Below are 21032 nucleotides of genomic sequence, written 5' to 3'. Positions count from 1 at the left end.
TCTCTGTAACATTTTATTTCTATTTGAAAAGGTCTTTATGAGATGTAAACCCAGTATTGATGACTAGCAACAGGGTGATTTGTTTTTATGATGAAGTGCTTTATGCCAAAATTGATCAGGAAAATGTCACTTTTAGCAGTGGTTGTGTGGTGTGGTTGCTAAACAGCAGGTGGTGTTAGGGTGTGGTGTGAAATGTACTATGAATCTTCCAGAGAAAAATGCTAGTTTTGGGCTTCCAAAAACACTCAATGAATTTTTTGTACACCTTGCACATGTACAACATCAGCAGAACAGATGGCCTGTATAATATTCCAATACCTGGTCTCGATGAATAACTGGCAGCAAAATATGATATTATTTTGCCCCTTAAGTCCTCTTGTCATAAGTTTTTACAGCATCATTGTGTAACAGTTAAAATGCGACCAATACCAATGTCATAAGGCTTATTTAACAAGCAAATGTGCATGTTTTCGGGCCTTTTATCAGGTAGATCAGGTAACAGCTATGGTATGTTAGAGGCCAAATACTAGTAATGCAAAGTCGTTATTTGAAACACTGTTAATGGAAGCCCTTAACTAATAAAACGATATTTTAAAGGATGATGTCACTGTAAGCCAAGCTATGAGGTTAACTCAGTTTCAGTTTCAGTTTATTTATTTAACCAGAAGATACACTCAGATTTGACCTGTTTTTCAGGTAGATCTGGGTACAATAAAAATGCAGAAACAATACAATGATAACAACACAGTACATAGCACATAATAGCCATACAGCAGTACAAATACAATATAATTACAATGAGTTTTTGAAGGCCGTTACAGTTCGGAGCTTTCTCTGTTCTATTGTGAGCTGGTTCCACAGCACTGGACCCTGGTACTGCAGGCTCCCTTTGTATGTGTTAATGTTTGCCGGTGGAACAACCAGCATGTGAGGGTCCCAATTTGCTAACTGGTTTATAGCTAACCTCGTCCGTCTGTTCAACATTGGGGGTGGCATCCACTTACACATTTCAGACAAGTAAGGCGGCATTTTCTTGTTTAGTACCTTAAAAACCTTAAAAACTCCTGTTGCCCTCTCTCTGTAACATCTGTAAAGTTGTTTGGTGCTAGCAACATGAAACTTTGAAGAGTTTAACTTTGAAACTATGAAGTGAGTATCAAGGACAAAAATCAGTTCCCTGAACCAGAAGCAATTTCGTTGGGGGCGTTTTACTTCAGCCATGGCGGGTTGTCGTAAATTGTATGAATGCCAAATACTACTAGTCAGATTTTAGTCTTTGGTACGCACCATTATCTATATCTGTACAAGGCTATCAGCCCCCTTTGAGTGTCCCATGGCCAGGCCTGTTCCAGTCTATCAATTCATTTTGAATAGCTACAAGACCATTGCCAGACCTGTACAAGGCTGTTATGGTTTGTAGCATTACGCAATCACGCAACCACATGTGTTAGTGACTCGTTCCCAGGTTTCGACATCAAGGGCTAAAATAGAGATTTACCGAATCCCGGTATAGTGGAATGTTTCGCTAACAATCACCCCTTGCACACCCCTCTTCTTGCTCGTATGTTTATATTGTTCCGATTCTTATAAATTTAATTTTGTTTTGGACAATATACGAGATATTGATCGTCCTACGACAGAAGTACGAAGAAGTGCAGTACGCAATCATCCCCTATGTGAGACTCCCTTGAAACTCCTTTGTTATGCTAAAAGCTAGAGTAACATGTAAACAAACATGGCGGCCCGGTTGTAATTAAATGTCAGTACGGCAGAATATCGGTCGTGTGTTCTGAAGTATTTTAGCGGGATTTGCACCGAGTTAAGAGAGCAGACAAGCATAAGGGACAACCATAAACCTGGATGAAAACGTATATAATCGCGCAGACGACGGGAGATTGGTGTCTGGTTCGGTCAACAAAATCTTATATTGTGAATGCAGTAAACTGAAAGAAACGAATGAATGATTGGTTGGTTGAACGAACGGAAAAGTGAAACGTGTCCCTTGCCTATGCCTACGAGTTCTGCACACGACTCGCACACAGTAGACAGTTGTTGCACTTCACAAATCGCCAGAGGTCGCTGCTACACGGTACATCTGTCGGATACGGTGTCAATACGTTTCACCGACGTCAGGGCGCTTTGCAGTGAATGGGACGCATATTTCCAACTCTAACCCTAATCATAACTTCAATTCTAACCATAGCGATAACCAAAACAACGGCTAAAAACATGGGACGGCGAAACATAAAAGAAGATGTTGCTGTGAGTGACTTAATTTATAAATTTTGTACAAAGGTTCATTACAAAGGAAGGCACTTCGCAGCAACATTCCCGAAAACGCCGCCGAAATTGCGGTTTCCTGTTATGGTTTGCCGTCGCATGTTTTATAGCTGAAATTTTTGTTGTCATGATTATCGCTATTGTTAGAATTAATCAGTGTTAGAGTATGAAATAGTCGTTCCTTTGACTGAAAAACCTGACGTCGGCGAAACGTCAGGACGAAACCTGGCCGATGGACAGTGTAGCAGTGGCCTCTAGCGATTTGTCTCCAAACTGTAGGGTCACATTTACCTGTGGCTGACGTAACTATGACGTAACTGTAGTAGTACACAACTTACCGTACAAGTATCAAAGCGCAAATCTACGCCGACTGAACACGCACCATAATTCAACTTTCACAGTCTCAAAACTGACGTATTCCTCTAACATTTACCACAGGTTCCATCTCGATGCCATGCACAGAACAATGTCTGCACCTTTCTCTAATATTGTGCAGCACTACTTTGTACCCGTACGGGGTTCACCCATGAATACTGTGTTGTGCGGTCAGAACAATTTAAGTCTCACGAACATGCAAATGACGTAATTTGTACCATCTAAATCTCACGAACATGGAAATGAGATAATTTTTATGCAGATCACGCCGTGTGGCGCTACACATGTCCATAAAACGTGACTCAAATGCTAAGTTATATATTGTGTAGTTTCTTCCGGTTCTTAAGAAGCCAACAAAATCTTATATTGTGAATGCAGTAAACTGAAAGAATGAATGCCAAAAAGCAGTTACTCAAGCAACTGGATATGATTTTGAAAACGTCAGACGTTTCAGCTAGTATCCACTAGCTTTCGTCAGTGACTGAGAGACCAGAGGGGAAAGCAGGTTTATAAGCACAAACTATTGATTGATATGCAAATAAAGTGAGACAATTTTTTGGAAGTCGAAAAAGGAACAAAAGTCAGACAAGTCAAGACAAGATAATGCAAATTAGTCAGAAAGCTCCTGTTATACAGAACAGGAGCTTAAGTGTTGTCTGTCCTCGGGGCTGGGATTTGGCACTCCCAGCCCGTTCCCAGCCCGTTCCCAGCCCGTTCCCAGCCCGTTCCCACCCCGTTCCCAGCCCGTTCCCACCCCGTTCCCACCCGGTTCAGGAACAGGCACGTCCCATGTTTTTAGCTAAAATTTTCTTGTTATGATTATCGCTATTGGTAGAATTAATTAGTGTTAAATAGTGTTAAATAGTCGTTCCCTTGACTGCAAAACGTTCTGACGTCGGCGAAACGTCAGGACGAAACCTGGCCGATGGACAGTGTAGCCGTGGCCTCTGGCGATTTGTCTCCAAACTGCAGGGTCACTTTTACCTGTGACTGACGTAACTATGACGTAACTGTAGTACTGCGGTTCGCCATGGCCTTTGTGATGAACCTTTGTACAAAATACCAAATTAAGTCACCCACAGCAACATTTCCTGTTATGTTTCGCCGTCCCATGTTTTTAGCCGTTGTTTTGGTTATCGCTATGGCTAGAATTGAAGTTATGAATAGGGTTAGAGTGGGAAATAGGCGCTCTCTTGACTGCGAAGCGCCCTGACGTCGGTGAAACGTATGGACACTATCCGACAGATGTACCGTGTAGCAGTGGCCTCTGGCTATTTGTCTCCAAACTGCAGGGTCACATTTACCTGTGACTGACTTAACTGTCAGTCTGAATCGCGTTAAAAGTCGCTAATAAACTAAAAGAGAAGGAACTGTCCGAAATTTTATTTCACATCCCCTAACTAGCACGCATCCCCTAAAACGGAGTGGTGAAGAGTTTATCATTTACAGACTATAGAAAACCAACGACAGAACCATGGAAAAGTTAATGAAAATGCATGGCATTCTGGAAAAATGAAAATTTGTACACCGATCAAGTAAAAATCCCAAACTCCAAGAGAGCCTAATTCTAGGCTCTGTAAACCGGAAGTGCGAAAAAAGGTTAGGGAAAAATCAATTCAGAGAGTCGAAAGGCTCCTATGGGGTTTTCAAAAATTTGTGAAAAATTTTGTGAAAAATTTCATATTGTGGCTTTGTGTAAGTATTTACACGCCTAAATATCATCGTTTTATTTTTTGTAAGCTTTGAGCGAATTAATTGGCGACAAGGTATCAAAATTAATGTTTTTCAAGGCTAGAAAAATATTCTATACTTAGCCTGATTTTCATTTATATAGTTCTTAGGCTTAATTTTTGTTTGTAAAATACAGGAATACATGCAAAAATAGCTCAATTCACACATTACAGTTCAGTATTTTTGGAAACTTAAACATTTCTAAATATGTTTTATACATATTTCCTAACAGTAACTTGGTAACCCCTATAGAAATTGAATGGTATAACCTAGTAGGTTAAAGGTTATATGTGAATGCGGAAGTGGGTGGGTCATTTTTGGATCGAATGAACCTCTGAAAGCCGGGGATTTACGAACTGTTTGGTTAAATTCTGTCAGCATGGACATTGCTAACACCTCCACAGCGGTGTGTTCGGTGTTAGCCGGCGTTCTGAGCTGTTATGTCGGTCTGAAGGTCTACAGGAGACAGCAGGTGAAGAAGAAGGCCTTGAAGAAGAGAGAAGAAAGTCGGAGAGCCTTGCAAGACGTTCTGAGATCTGTGGCTACTGACGATCAGGTGAGATTCTAGATCTGAACTGTCTTGATAAGGAAGACTTCACTTTTGTTTTAACAAATGTATCTAAATGGGTTTTCACTGTACAATGTTGTCTTCAAGGATGTCATAATATGTAACGTTACTAATGTCTTGTGAATACTTCATGTTAAATGTTTAGATTGCTGTCATTGCATATCTACATTCATAACAACAACTACAGCAACCTGTTGTTTTTAAGGCCCATCCACAATCACATGTAACTTAAACAATATATGTATTCAAGTGCTGTGTGTTTGTATAAATCATTCTTCACATATCTTATTTGGTGACTATAATTTTATAAGAAAACAAAAGAACCTCTCTCTCCAAAACTTCATGTTATCATCGTCTGGTAGAGTAGATGGCTACTTCAAATTTGTTATCAATGTTATAACAATCTGAACCCACAATTTACTAGATTTGTTAAATACCACAGCCAACAGCAGCCAAAAGGAGAGAGATCCTGTCCCTGACTCTGCCCCAACTCAGCCAGCAGCTGAGAGATGGACAGCTGTCAGCTGTACAGGTGCTGCAGGCATTCCAGGAGAAGGTGAGACATTCAAACACCTGCAAGAAAGGCTGTGATCATCCCAATATGATAATCTGAGTTTGTGGCAGTCTCCAATGCAGAATTATTAAGGCTGATATACATGTAGTACATGTAATGCAGTGGGATAGCTCTGCATTGTTGTTGATCTTGGAAACCTGGCTAAAAAAACGTATGTAAAGGGACCTGCAACAGTTCCAGTGTATGGAAGTATATTACATATATACGTCAGTGAAGGCTAGACATCCAGGTAATAAGATACGCCAAATAACTGTTACTCAAGTAACTGGATATGATTTTGGAAACGGTCAGATGCTACCTTTCGTCAGTGACACTAACAGACTGCAGGAAAAATGCAGGTTTATAAGCATGAACTATTGATTGATATGCAAATAAGTGAATACAAAATTGTAGGTATATTTGTTGGTCTACGTAGAGTAGTATATGTATGTTGTTTTGCTAAATCAAACAAACAGACTGTTTAAAAGCTTCATACTTTTATTTCCCACCACAGGCAACTACAGAGAACCAAAAGCTGAACTGCTTGACTGAGCCGGTGCCTGGTGCTTTGGTGGGTACATTGTGTTTTGCGCTCATGTGGAAATGCCATGTGGACATATCTTTTTTTTGTAAGTAAACCATTTGGTAATCCATGTCTTTGTTGTGTAGGCAGCAGCTCAAGGTTTGGATGCAGAAGGTGAGAAGACTGGACTGTTACATGGTGTTCCAGTGTCTATCAAGGATAATGTAGATATCAAGGTAAGAACACTGAGTATAGGATTAGAGTTTTCAACAACATCATCTTTTCCAACAGCAACTGTAAGAAAGTGAAAACCTACAAGTACATTATTTTCTGCATGTTGTGACGTAAAAAGAATGAATGACAAAATAAATGAATGAGTGAGTGAGTGAGTGAGTGAGTGAGTGAGTGAGTGAGTGAGTGAGTGAGTGAGTGAGTGAGTGAGTGATAGTGTAATGTTTTAGGACTATTTTTGTGTATTACACCTTGAGACACCTTGTGACAAAATGTTCTGTTCACCAGGGCATGGCGACCACCATGGGTGTGACAAAGCACCTGGACACACCTGCAGATGAAGATGCTGTTATTGTCCAGGTGCTGAAGAAACAAGGAGCCGTGCCTTTTGTCAAAACCAACATTCCACAGACTCTACTCAGGTACTGAGAAATCCCAGCTATCAAACATTTTTCATCCAGATTTAGCAGTGTGGTGTAGTTTCAAAATCAGCAACTACCCATACCTTTCTGCTATAATATACATGTACCTCAAGCGTTGAACTTAAGTTTGGGTATCGTTTTCCCTTCTTTGCTCCAGACCTACCAATAAGCGTGACCTAATTAAATAAAAAACAACTTTGTGTTCAATGTTTAAATGAATATTGATGTACAATTGTCTGCAAATCTCTGTACTCTATTCAGGTTGAATAAAAACTCTATTAAAAACAAGAACTATTTGACTGCAGATGTCTTACTGGTTATCTTGAGGATTGAATTCACTTTACTTTATACTGTATGTCTGTACTTTATAACACAGTATGGCCTGCAGCAACCCTGTGTTTGGAGAGACGGTGAACCCTGTTGACCCCACGCGATCCCCGGGTGGATCGTCAGGCGGAGAGGGAGCGTTGATCCGAAGCGGGGGGTCAGTTCTGGGCATCGGTAGTGACATCGCGGGGAGTGCACGCATTCCCGCACACTTCTGTGGAGTTTTTGGATTCAAGCCAACTGCATACAGGCTCAGGTAGGCTATACACATTCGTGTACTCTTCTTTTCTGAATCCATCCATCCATCCATCCATTCATCCATCCATCCATCCATCCATCCATTTGTCCATCCATTTGTCTATTCGTTAATTTATCCCTGCACTGAAGTTCACTCAATCATTCAGTCACATTCTGCACCTTTCCCCCATCTCTTGTAATATTTTCATATTTTGCAGTCCCAAAGGTTTCAAAAGCAGCTCTCCTGGCCAACAGGGAGGTAGGTGAAGTATTTGTCTGGTATCTGACCTCTGGTATCCAACATCACAGATTTTTGTTTGTTTTACAAAATATAATGCTTAAGATGACAAGGTGTTGGCTTCCAGTCAAATCAACAAAAGTCATTGATTGAGGCTGAAATGTTACACTTGTTCTTATTTTCATCCTAGTGGTTTCAGCTCCAGGACTACTTGCCAGAGACGTGGATAGTCTAGCCCTTGGTATGAAGACTTTGCTGGTTCCAGACATGTTCCAACTGGACCCACTGGTGATACCTGTACCATTCAGACAAGAGGTGAGGCAAGCTCTGTACAGCACTAAAATGAACTTTTACCTACATAGATTTTTATGCTTTCCTCATCGGTATCTATTGATACTTAAATATCACTTCAAATAGAAAATGACAGGTCTGAGGTGTGTGTAAAAGTAGCTGACATGTTTAAATGTCTTGCATATTATAATACATTTCTCGTCTAAATTTTTCAAAGCTTGTAAAGGTTCAAAAGAAAAAAAAACCCAGGGACTAAGTCCAATTTGTTGAAATATCCTAATTCTTTTTCTGTGATATGTCCTTTCCATATACAGATATATGAAGACAAGAAGCCCATGAGGATAGGATACTTCACCACCCTACAGTCCTGCCCCCCCACCCCGTCTATGGGCAGGGCTGTCATCATGGCAAAGGAAGCCTTGGAGAAAGCTGGACACACGGTACAGGTTTTTATCAGAATTTCAGAAGGCAAAATTTCATATAAAATTTATTACTTGTGCTGTTGTAACAGTAGGGGGTTTTAAGTGCTACCAACTGATCTGTCTGACGGGTCTAGACTTTTAGTCAAATGGTTAGAGAGTTGGGGTATGAACTAGGGTCAGTGTGGGTTCGATTCCCGATCCGGGGCCAGGAGTGTCTTTCTGTTGCTACTCACCTCTTGTTTCACTGTAAAGTTTTCCATTGAAAAAAAAGGTGTTGTTCACAATGCCGTGTTTTAAACAAATGACCGTGAAGCAAAGTAGGATTACTGTTTTGTCCTATTAAGGTCCAGATTTGTTTGCTGTTTTTTAAACATGATTTGTGAGCAATATAGAGCTTATTAGATGATAGATTTTTTTAAATGGCCTTTATTCCAGCTGGTTGCCTTTGATCCACCAGACCAGATGTATGCCATCATTGATCTAGCCTTGAGACTCCTCACCTCAGATGGAGGACAAACATTCAACACAATGTGGCTGTGAGTATCACTTCTGTTCTATGTTAGAACTTGAGTTATAAATTCTGTTAGTTAGGCATTGTGAACTACTATGAAGCAAGCAATTTTGTTTGCCAACATGTAATTATATTGAGTACAAGATCAGCTCAATTTGCCACCTAGTGTATTGTTCTTGCAATCTGAGTAAGAAAATTGAAAAATTGGTCTTGTTTTGTTTTTGTTTTGACAGATGTTTTGTCCAGCAATCAGATGGTATTTATAAAATATCATTATCAAAAGAGTTAAGACAGCAAAAAAGGCATGAAGATTACTTTGTACATTATTAAGGAATAAATATTCTATATGATTCTTTTTCAGGAAAGACGAAATCGTGGATGAATGTATAAAGAGCCAAATCAGTCTCATGACCATGCCATACTACCTGCGAAGGATTGTTAGCTTTCTACTCAAGCCAATTGTAAGTCCTGGTATACTTATAAAATGTACAATGTGGGTTCTGATGTACAGTCTGTTCATCAAGTTCTTTATATATTATGTTTGTTGTATGAATGATTTGATATTACTTTGTATGTTTATGTGTGCATTTAAATTTCCTCATTATTTCTCATCTACAGTAAACATTTTGGATTTTATAATCTGCGTAAAGCTAGAAATGTAAATTATATATTTGTGTTTTCAGTGGCCAAGGATTAGTAGGTCCCTGTCTCACCGATTACTGGGGTAAGAAGTTTTAAGTTTTATCAAAGTTTTTAAAATCTGTATACAATGATTTTCTTGCCATTCCTATGTATAGTTATTATCTTTTATTGTTACCTTGTTCACCTTATCATAAGGAAGCTCTTGTATGCAATGTGTTTCAGTTACAGTGTGAGATTTTCTTTGTTAGGTCAATCTATGAACTCTGGCAAAGGCTGGTAGAGAGAGAGGTATGTAATATGTATATGTAAAGATAAATGGATAGATGGCTGGCTGGCTGGCTGGCTGGCTGGCTGGCTGGCTGGCTGGCTGGCTGGCTGGCTGGCTGGATGGATGGATGGATGGATGGAGGGATAGACGGATGGATGGATGGATGGATGGGCAGATGAATGGATGGATGGATGAATGGATGGATGGATGGATGGGCAGATGGATGGATGGATGGATGGATGGATGGATGGATGGATGGATGGATGGATGGATGGATGGATGGATGGATGGATGGATGGATGGATGGATTGGTGTATGTTACTGTATGACATTGTATATTGCATGTTTTCCATTAGGAGTACATCCAGACGTTCCTGGCAGAGTGGAAAGAGAAGGAACTTGACGTGTTGTTGTGTCCTGCGTTTGGCATGCCGGCCTGCAAACCTGAGCACGCTGGGCGCCTCATCAGTATGTCCATCATTTCTACTGACTTGTTCTCTTAATCTTTACATAATTTGCATACAAATTCAATTAGAGAAATGGTAAGTCCCAGTCATCAGTTTTATTACCATGTTTGATACAAATTAATATCAGGGTAATTTTTTCCTGACTAATGCCTCGCCTTGTTCCTAGCTAAGTTGTTACCTTCTAACATGATATTTTTCCTTTCTTCTTGTCTGTGCAGTTGCTGCAAGCTACACAATACTTTTCAACCTGCTCAACCTTCCGGCTGGAGTTGTTCCTGTTACCATGGTAACAGAAGAGGATGACATGCTATTGGATGACTGGCAGGGTTATGGAAATGACCTGTTCGACCGGCTTATCAGGAAGGTCGGGAGCTTTCCAGTTGTTTATAATTTGTTATCCATTTTATGATAGTGTAACAGTGGGGTTTATCCTCCGTTAACTGACCATGCTAAATGGTCGTGCGACATTTTAGTGTAGTGGTTAGCGTTGGTGACCGCCAAGCGGACAACTCGGGTTCGATTCCCGGTTGTGACCTGCTCGCCCCTTTCGGTTTTTACAGTGGCGCCCGATGTGGGCCCTGTGAGTACTGGCACTGAGGATAAGTGTGGCAGCTCCAGGGATGTCGGACTCGGAAGATTCGAGGACGAATCTTGAAAGAAAAGGGGGAGTAGTGTAACAGTGGGGTTTATCCTCCGTTAACTGACCATGCTAAATGGTCGTGCGACCTTTTAGTGTAGTAGTTAGCGTTGGTGACCGCCAAGCGGACAACTCGGGTTCGATTCCCGGTTGTGACCTGCTCGCCCCTTTCGGTTTTTAAAATAGCATTGTTGCTGGTGCATGTGTGCATATGTTACGTTTCAACATAGCACTCTTTTCCTAGCTGTTTTATGATGTATGATAAAGTTTGTTGTTTTCCACAGACAATCAAAGGTGCAGTAGGCCTGCCCCTGTCTGTTATATCATGTATGATAAAGTTTGTTGTTTCCCACAGACAACCAAAGGTGTAGTAGCCCTGCCCGTGTCTGCTATATCATGTATGATAAAGTTTGTTCACAGACAACCAAGGGTGCAGTAGGCCTGCCTGTGTCTGTTATATCATATATGATAAAGTTTGTTGTTTCCCACAGACCACTAAAGGTGCAGTAGGCCTGCCCGTGTCTGTCCAGTGTGTGGCACTGCCGTGGCAGGAGGAGAAATGTCTCAGGCTCATGAAGGAAGTGGAGACTCTGTGTCCTGTGTGATTTGTCAGAAAATATTGTCCTTTCTTATCTCTAGATGTATATTATCTACTTGTATGCAGAAAAAAAAGTAGGGAATAAATACTTCACAAATCACAATTATGATATAGTATACTATGCAGTACAAACAATTTTGAAATGCTTGAAAGCTAAGGTATGTGATTTTGGATGGAACTGCATATTATTTATGGTGCATAATTTTTAGACAGATACATATAGTGCATGGGATAAGTATGCAGCAGTACATTGCAAAACTAATTATCTAAAAGTGTTAAAGGTTCCATCAGTGTTACTAAAATGATAGTAAAAATTCAAATGTAAATCTGTCTCTTTTGATTACTAGTGCATGTACATGGACGGGACCTATCTTAAGTGCTGAACACCATCATACACACACAAGTAAACATGACTGTCCTTGGTGCTGAAAAACATCCACACAGGCAAATACACTTGTCTATGGTGTTGAACACTAAGAAAAGACAGAGACTGTCCTTGGTGCTGAACAACCTTCACACGCAGCCTAACACCTGTCCTTGGTATTGAACACCATCCACACAAACACAAGCAAACACACCTGTCCTTGGTGCTGAACACCATCCACACGAAGGTAAACACACAAAAGTTTTGTAAGCATTTGTATGCAGATGTTTTATTGCTGTATGCACATTAATGTACGGTACATCTGTTCTTCCTCTGGTCGTGCCTTTAAGCTATGATGCCGTCACAAGGATAGCTGCTACACGAGGCCGAGTAGTCCTGGCATTCACACAAAACGCAGAAGCCTGGAATCAGCTCTATAATGGCTGTCTCGCCTACAGCCAACGGGGGATACTGATATTGGTCCCATGGTTTGCTGTAGCAGGCTAAAAGAAAACAGAAGAAAACCATTAAAATCTTATCAAGCATTCAATGAAAATGTCTTAAAAGTTTGTAGAAAGAAAAGGGGTTGTGTGGCGTGATGGTAGCGTGTTCGTGCTCGGAAACAAAAATTACCGGGTTCGAATCCTGCCATGTCACCGATCGTGTGTCCTTGGGAAAGGCACTTTAAACAACATTTTTCACTTCATTCAGGTGTAAATGAGTACATGTACCTAGCTTTGGCTATGGATTTGTTCCCAGATAGGACGTAAAGCCAGAGGTCCCGTGTTTGGGAGAGCCACACCTTGTCCTTGAGCACGTTAAAAGATTACACCAAAAAGAGCAGTTCTTAAAACCTTACAGTTTGGTCTCAGGTTTGACATCTTGATGCACATACACACGTACCTCTGGGTGGACAAGGCTCGCACTGTTTGCCAGTCGCCAGACAGACACAGTCCTTACAGTGCCCTTCAAACTGCTCGCGCCAGGTTTCACCCAAGGTGTGCTGACCAGGCCAGGAAAAACCATAGCTCTCACATCCCTGCACATGCATAGATTATGACGCATTCATATTTAATGCCATGCATACGTAATGACCATTAACTGCCCCTGAGTTGAACTGTTCAAGAGACAAATGCCATGGCATACCAAATGTAACCATCCTAACTCTACATGTATAAACATGAAACATTTCAGACAATCATGTGCTTGCATTTCTCCATGTGTGCTTGCATTTCTCCATGTATTTCAATTTGCAAAGCAAATATTTCAAATGAGATTCAGTGATTGATATGATAAAGAGATATGCTACATATATTTGTTAAACTCGCTGTCTGAGTTTGTGTTAAATTTCAACTGTCCTACCATATGGTAATAAACGTCAACGTCTAGAAACATCCAATTACTACACAAATAAGCTTCTTACAATTATACACTCTAAGCTAGTAATGAGAGGAAATGTAGTACTTTTCTTATTTCATACCTGCTACCCATCTTGTCAATTTGCTACCTGAAGATTATTCATAAGAACTCACAGGAATGAAGGGAATTGTAGTTGTTATTAGCCAGGGTGGTACCGTTGTTGTCCAGGTTGTTGTTGGCTGGGTTGTTGTTGGCTGGGTTGTGTCTGCAGCAGAGGCAACCGTCACCGCTACAAGCAGTACCGTCAAGCTGAACATGTTGATTCAAAACGCCAACAAACTTTCTTTTTTATATCCTTCTTAGCTACTTTGCAAGCTCCTCTTTGTTTGATACTCCCTAGACTTTTTACTTTGAGAGTAAGGGTCACAATAGGGTTTATCAATAGCTTGTATCCTATGGCCAACATTGAACTGTCATGTTTCGTATGATGTTTTTGTTCCTCTTTTCAAAATTATGAGAATAGAATTTAAAAAGAACCATCCCCAGACCCCCCAATATACCCTCAAAGGCATCTGCTGTTTTCCCACATCAGAAATGGCAGTTTAGAATGTGCGTCACAAGAGGTCATTGGTTAGGACAGTTTGCTTGCTTGTATATATAACTTATTAGCCTGGTTGGACAGAATGTTAAATTACAACAAGGAAACTCTTGTATGCAGTGCGTTACAGTGTGAGATTTCCATTGTTTAGGTCAATCTACGAACTCTGGCAATGGCTGGTAGAGAGAGGGGGGGATATAATATGTATATGTCAAGATGAATGGGTGGATGGATGGATGGATGGATGGATGGATGGATGGATGGATGGATGGATGGATGGATGGATGGATGGATGGATGGATGGATGGATGGATGGATGACGGTCAGAAAGGTAATTTCAAGTTGTATGAGAGAAGTGGGATGTTCCACTCTATTGATTACTAGTACAGGCATATATGCATGGGGCCTGTCTTAAGTGCTGAGCACTATCCACACACACGAGTAAACATGCCTGTCCTTGGTGCTGAACAACATCTTTACAAAGGCAAATACTCTTGTCTATAGTGTTGAACACCATATACAAGTACAAGCAAACACACCTGTCCTTGGTGCTGAACACCATCCACACAAACACACCTGTCCTTGGTGCTGAACACCATCCACACAAAGGTAAACATACAGAAGTTTTGTTAGCATTTGTTTTATGGCAGATGTTTTATTGCTGTATGCAGATTAATGTACGGTACATCTGTTCTTCCTCTGGTTGTTCCTTTAAGCTATGACACCGTCACAAGGGTAGCTGTTACAGTGAGCCCAGTAGTCCTGGCAGTCACACAGCACACAGTTGCCTGGACTCAGCTCTATAATGGCTGTCTCGCCTGCAGACATCTCGCCATAATATTGCAGTATGTCCACTGGTCTGAAGCAGCCTAAAAGAAAGAAAGCCCTTAAAATCTTATAAAGCATTTAATCAAAATGTCAAGAGAAAAGAGTACAGTTGTCATACACACAAACACATGGGCACACACGGTGTTTCCTCGTGCATACACACGTACCTCTGGGTGGACAAGGCTCGCACTGTTTCCCGGTTGCCAGACAGACACAGTCCTGACAGAACCCTTCAAACTGCTCGTGCCAGGTTTCACCCAAGGTGTGCTGATTAGGCCAGGTACAACACGTGCTCTCACAACCCTGTACATGTATAGATTTTGACGCATTAATACATGCATATATGATAATCATTAACTGTCCCTGTGTTGAACTGTTAAAGAGACATATCATGGCATACAACATGTAACCATCATAACTCTACATGCCTAAAACATGTATGACACATTTCAGACACTTGTTTGCTTGCATTTCTCTATGTATTTCAATTTCCAAAGCAGATATAGCTTCAGTGATAGATATGCTACATATATAGATCGAACACACAGTCTGAGCCTGTGTTGGGTATTTCAACTGTCCTACCATATGGTAATAAAACTCAAGAAATCAATAGAAATATGACTAAGTCTAGAAATATCCAATTACAATCTTCTTATATATAAATCCACACTCTAAGTCAGTAATGAGAGAAAATGTAGCACATCCATGCATAATTTTCTTGCTTTCATATCATCTACCAATCTTGTCCATTTACTCAGAGTATTCATAAGAACTCACAGGTACGAAGTGCGTAGTTGTGGGTCTGAAGGTAGATGTTGGCCGCGTAGTACTGACAGCAGCAGAGGCAACTGTCACCGCCAAAAGCAATACCGTCAAGCTCAACATGTTGACTCAGAACGCCAACCAACAAACTTACTTTTTTGTATCCTTTTTAGTAACTTCTTTGCAAGCTCCCCTTGTGGGATACTTTTTACTTTCAGAGTGAGAGTCACAATAGGGTTTATCAGTAACTTTTATGATCTTTTTTTTTTCTGGCCAAGCAATACCAAACCGCATCCTGTTGCCAACATTGTTCTGTAATGAGAATTCAACATCCCCAGACCCCCCAACACACCCTCAAAGGCATCTGCTGTTTTTCCCACATCAAAGATGGCAGCTAGCTTCAGAATGTGCGTCACATGAGATCATTTTTTGATTAGGACGGTTTGCTTACTTGTAAGCCTGAATGCTAAATACAACATGTGACGTCATCTGGAACTGTCTTGATTCCAACATACGTTGTGCGTCTGTGTTTAGATATGTTCTTAAAAACTCCTGAGACATTCCTATGTATCATTTCATTCATAAATGAGAAGCAGTACTTTTGTTAGTCTACTTATCTATCGACCATAACTCTTAATTTTTTGTTTTATAGTTTATCCATTATAGCATTAATTGATTAAAGCACACTACTTCAAAATCTAATTTTCTTTTAATGTAGTATATAACTATAGCCGAAGACACGAAGATACCAAAAACGGACGTGCCTTTTTAAAAATTTCGTCAAGGTACATGATCAATCTTAAGGTAAGGCATATTATCACGTGCCGTCCATTGAACAAAACAGCCAACTTTAAGGCACCCGAAGTAATTTCATGGCAGTAAAACTGATTTTTCAGTTTAAAAATCGTCGTTTAAGAGTAAAGATCACTCGAAGATCGAAGTAATATGATACAAGTATGTCGCGTGAAATGTATCCTTGTTATACCGAGTCATTATAGACGTATTCCTATAGAGGCATTTATGGCAATACCTTTATTTCATGTTTCGAAGTTGTCACCTACTAGCAAGAAAATGTTCTTGTTTCAGTTTAAAAGATAAATGGGTCAAAGAAAGATCATTTATTGGAAAATTACTAAGGTGTGTTTTCCTCCTAAATTTATAACGATAAAGTTGATTGATGAGGATAGAAAACTGAAAATTTCGGATTTGAAAGATAACAAAAAGCTATAATTTAATCATTGTAGTTTTCAGGCCTGCGTGTGTGATGATTGGCCTGTTGTTAATCTTATGTTAACTTGATTAACGAATTCAAATTTTGCTCATGATTTACAGGTGGCACGCACCACCTGTGCGTGAAACACGCCGCTCCAACATGGCGCGTGTGCACGGAAGGGAAGAACGAGCGGGTAAAAATTCCGCCCAGGAAGACGCGCTACGCCCGTTTTGGTGGTAAGTTGTGCTTTAAATTGTCGTAGATACTCTCCGGACTATTGTGGATAAATCTCCTTTAAGTTAAATGAAGCAAAAAGACAGAATTTTGAAAATAAGTTGCGGCAACTGTCCCCCACGAGTTAGCGCTGCACCAAGTTAAGCAACCGATGGGGGCGCTTTTGTGTGGTCCAGTAAGAAGATAAAAAGGCTCTTTCATTTATTCATTTTTTTTGCACCGTACCCACACCAGTTCTTTGAGCATGGGTCAATTACTATTCAATGAGGGTGAAATTAATGATGCTGAAATAGAAAAACTGATTAAGAGGTGCATTTTATACATAATCCGCTGAGAGGCGCTTTTATGTGACCCCTGACCTGAAGAGCTTTGCTTGAAACTTGGTATGTTGTTGTTGTCGTCCTGTATGTTTTGGTCAAATTCTATACGTTTCAATGTAAAGCAAAAGTGTTACGAGGCCAAGAGCAGACAGAGGGGACACGATAGTACCATTTGTGAAGAGGATGACATGAACAAGGTGATAGATTTGGAAGGAAAGGAGACAGACGACCGTTAAGTTCGAGTGGGGAGGGGGGGCGGTAACAGAGTTGTTTATGTATCGAAGACCATATCCAGGGTAATGATATACATCACATAGTGCTCAGGATGGTATATTTGGAGGTAGAAAAGACACCAAGAATCCGCCATGAGGTTGACTGAGAAGCGGTGTTTTGGTCTAGAACAGGTCAGGACTTTTATGCATGTTAACCAATAAAGCTAAGTTGTTGAGCGGTAAAAAAAAGACTCTCGAACTTTACTGGTAAAATCTGAGATTAAAATGTTTATATCAGGTGAGAACAATCTGAATTTTGCATTTTACCTACAACTATTTGGCGTTACTTGAGACAATTATATAACTTCTAATGTCTGCATAGTTAGGTGTCTGCTGACTGATGCAGTAGTGAAGACTGAACCTGACATTCGACCACATCAGATGATTTGAAGGTCCAAGAGGAATATTTGTTAGGTGAGAAAAATTCCAATTCTGCATTTTACCTACATACAGCTATTTGCTCTTATTTGAGACAAGTGTGTAACTTCTAATGTCTGTGTAGTTAGGTGTCTGCTGACTGATGCTGATGCAGTAGTGACAACTTTTGTCTGAACCTGACAAAACAGATTGGACCAATGATTTGAAGACCAAAGAGGCATATCAGGTGAGAAAAATCTGAATTTGCATTTTACCTACAGTTAATTTGAGACAAGTGTGTAACTTCTAATGTGATGGCTGATGTAGTAGTGAGAACTTCTGTCTGAACCAGACAAGACAGATTGGACCACATGAGATGATTTGAAGACTCAAGGGAATATTAGGTGAGAAAAATTCCAATTCTTCATTTACCCACCATTTACTTGGTAGTGTTTGAAACAAGTGTGTAACGTTTAATGTCTGTATAGTTAGGTGGCTGCCGACTTGTATAGGAGTGAAGACTACTGTCTGAACCTGACAAGAGAAGATTGGACCAGATGATTTAAAGATCGAAGAGGAATATCAGGTGAGAAAAATCCCAATTATGCATTTTACCTACAACTGTATGGTCTTATTTGAGACAAGTGTGTAATTTGTAATGTCTGTATAGTTAGATGTCTGCTGACTGAAGCAGTAGTGAAGACTTCTGTCTGAACCTGACAAGACAGATTGGACCACATCAGATAATTTGATGATCCAAGAGGAATATCAGGTGAGAAAAATTCCAATTCTGCATTTTAACTACCAATTTACTTGGTATTATTTGAGACAAATGTGTAACTCTTAATGTCTGTAGACATTGTAGTTACATGTACTGTAGGTGGCTGCTGACTGATGCAGTAGTGGGGACTACTGCCTGTACCTGACAAGACAGACTGGACCAGACCAGATGATTTGAAGACCCAAGAGGAATATCAGGTAATAAAAATCCCAATTCTGCATTTTACTTACAGCTATTTGATGTTATTTGAGACAAGTGTGTAACTTCTAATGTCCATATAGTTAGGTGGCTGCTGACTGATGCAGTAGTGGGGACTACTGCCTGTACCTGACAAGACAGACTGGACCAGAGCAGATGATTTGAAGACCCAAGAGGAATATCAGGTAATAAAAATCCCAATTCTGCAGTTTACTTACAGCTATTTGATGTTATTTGAGACAAGTGTGTAACTTCTACTGTCTGTATAGTTAGGTGGCTGCTGACTGATGCAGTAGTGGTGAATTCTTCGTAAACCTGACAAGAGAAGATTGGACCAGACCAGGTGATTTGAAGACCAATGATGACTCTCAGGTGAGAGAAATCTGAATTTTGCATTCAACATACTGTTTACTTTGTTATTTGAGACAAGTGTATAACTTCTAATGTTTGTACAGTTAGGTGGCTGCTGACTGATGCAGTATTGAAGACTACTGTCTGAACCTGACAAGAGAAGATTCGGATCGGGTGATTTAGAGACACAAGAGCAAGATGACAACAACAACATCCACAGGTGAGATAATGATTGCTTTTGAAGATCTGTTTGACTCTAGCACTCCTCCCTTACACTATGTCTTACACTTTATTAAAATAACACACTTGTAGCAAAACATCTTTCACAATAATTTTGTATTGCCTTTGACTTGAATAAATGACTACACAACTATGTTAGACTTTTTGGCACTTGTCAACATTTCTAGGAAGAGGCAAAGTAAAAGGTTGCATACAAGAGTTCATCTTTACCTGGTAACTAGTTACCCATTCAAATACAATAGCCATGTACCTGGCATCAATTGCTCTTTTATAATTATGTAGGTATAATTAGGGTCAGCAGTCCTGATGTTCCTGTCCAAACCAGGTTAGATGAGACAGCTGACTTGGAAGTTGAAGACAGAGTAAAGAGTTCGTACAGGTGAGACGATGCTTTCCAACTTTATTTCTACTGTGTGTTAAGAACTAAGAGGCAATAAAAAGCAACACTTTGTACATAGCTAAGCAATCAATCGCAAGCATCATCTAAGCAAAAAGATAGTTAAATTGCAGGATTTTATCATTATCTTTCATAGTCACCTAGTTGCCTGGAAATTTTTTGGGGGAACATCACACATAACACTAATTATTCATTATATTAGTTAGGTGTGTCCTGACGTTCCTGCCCTGACTGGGAAAAACCTGCGATGACGGCTGAGCAAACCAGTTGACCTGAAGACACAGAGTTTGTACCTGCAGGTGAGACAATACTTAACAACAGTGTCATAGATTTTTCCTTTCCTATTGGATGTATTATTAAGAGCTGTGGCATAGCTTGCTACCAGTAACACTTTGAAAAGCCTATCTTTTTGTGCAACAATTCAAGCAACTTGCTTGACAACTTACATGCCTTATTTCTTGCCTCACATGTTATTATTAAGAACTCTGAGGTGTAACATGCTACAAGTACAATACATTTTGTAACACTTTTAAAAGCAGCTTTCTAGAGCCTAACTCTTTTAAAATCTATTCAATCAATGGGATAGTTGAACTGCATGATGCTATCATTAGTTTGGTTATTCAGTGTTGCCTAGGGATGTTTTTCCATCACACATCCTTTTATATTATTTTTAGGTGTGTGCTGAGGCTGTCTAGTCTGGGAGAAACCTGCGAGGACGGCTCAACAACCATTTGACTTGAAGATGCAGAAGGAAACGAAGACAGCAAAGCAGTCAGAGAAGACAGTGGGCACAGTTGTAACTTGTGAGTATATTTTATTTGTTCAGCAACACACCCAGGCTAATAAATTTCTATCCTATAATCCAATCATCCAGTCTTTAAAGCTTTCACTGCTTTTAATTGCATAGTATGTCACACTTTTCTAGACTCCTTTTCACATCTTCAAACAATTACTAATTAGTCTGACAAAAGAAGTTACATTGTATAATGTCTCCAGTATAACCTCCTTGGTCCCACATTGCACTTTTAGGCATTTGAGATACAGCATGTCACACTTTCTGCACTGTGATTTGGACCTATACAGGCAGCATTTCGCTCCATTCTTACACACATAAACTTGCGTGACATGTTGTGTGACATAATATCTTGCATTAGCAAGGCCAATACAGTGACTTTTGTTTCTCTGTCTTCAAGATGCGGACCCGGAGACTGGACTGCAGCAGGAGGAAGAACCAGACTTTTGTAGGGCTGTGTGAAAGAAGATGGGGAGGAGTGAGTATGTTTTTTTTTTTATTAAGACGAGACAACACTCCACAGGCACACACTTGCACTCACATTTCTCTGTTTTTATGAGGAGCCATTTAACGTTTATTGTAGCCGGCAACTTCAATTTCATGTCAAGCAACACTGAAAAATTCTTCATATTGTATGGTTGAAT

General features: G+C 40.1%; 3 protein-coding genes across 4 annotated transcripts; 1 reads left to right on the top strand and 2 right to left on the bottom strand.

Moving 5' to 3' along the window:
- The first annotated feature begins 4702 nt into the window (after positions 1-4702).
- Positions 4703-11780, top strand: LOC109486243 (fatty-acid amide hydrolase 1-like). Its single transcript, XM_019789976.1, has 17 exons — positions 4703-4942; positions 5397-5510; positions 6022-6078; positions 6177-6266; positions 6550-6683; positions 7060-7266; positions 7466-7506; positions 7676-7800; positions 8091-8216; positions 8634-8734; positions 9071-9170; positions 9393-9433; positions 9600-9639; positions 9976-10087; positions 10305-10450; positions 11008-11017; positions 11225-11780. Exons 1-17 carry the CDS (start codon positions 4766-4768, stop codon positions 11326-11328), a joined length of 1725 nt encoding a protein of 574 aa, XP_019645535.1. The 5' UTR covers positions 4703-4765; the 3' UTR covers positions 11329-11780.
- A 186-nt stretch (positions 11781-11966) lies between these two features.
- On the bottom strand, positions 11967-13549 carry LOC109486219. 2 transcript variants are annotated; one of them, XM_019789931.1, is made up of 3 exons: positions 13218-13549; positions 12589-12724; positions 11967-12188 (listed from the first exon to the last, which is right to left on the bottom strand). In XM_019789931.1, exons 1-3 carry the CDS (start codon positions 13359-13361, stop codon positions 12031-12033), a joined length of 438 nt encoding a protein of 145 aa, XP_019645490.1. In that variant the 5' UTR covers positions 13362-13549; the 3' UTR covers positions 11967-12030. The 2 variants fall into 2 exon arrangements, with proteins under 2 accessions (XP_019645490.1, XP_019645491.1); XM_019789932.1 differs by having other exon boundaries at positions 13260-13549.
- A 737-nt stretch (positions 13550-14286) lies between these two features.
- On the bottom strand, positions 14287-15458 carry LOC109486216. The gene is made up of 3 exons (XM_019789930.1): positions 15248-15458; positions 14638-14773; positions 14287-14511 (listed from the first exon to the last, which is right to left on the bottom strand). The coding sequence occupies exons 1-3, from the start codon at positions 15353-15355 to the stop codon at positions 14354-14356; spliced, it is 402 nt and encodes a 133-aa protein (XP_019645489.1). The 5' UTR covers positions 15356-15458; the 3' UTR covers positions 14287-14353.
- Positions 15459-21032: the final 5574 nt, after the last annotated feature.

This window comes from Branchiostoma belcheri, unplaced genomic scaffold, assembly GCF_001625305.1.
Source record: "Branchiostoma belcheri isolate BF01 breed outbred unplaced genomic scaffold, Haploidv18h27 scaffold8, whole genome shotgun sequence".
Classification (NCBI taxonomy): Eukaryota; Metazoa; Chordata; class Leptocardii; order Amphioxiformes; family Branchiostomatidae; genus Branchiostoma; species Branchiostoma belcheri.
Note: the sequence above shows the minus strand (reverse complement) of the source record. Positions and strands in the feature narration are given on the sequence as shown.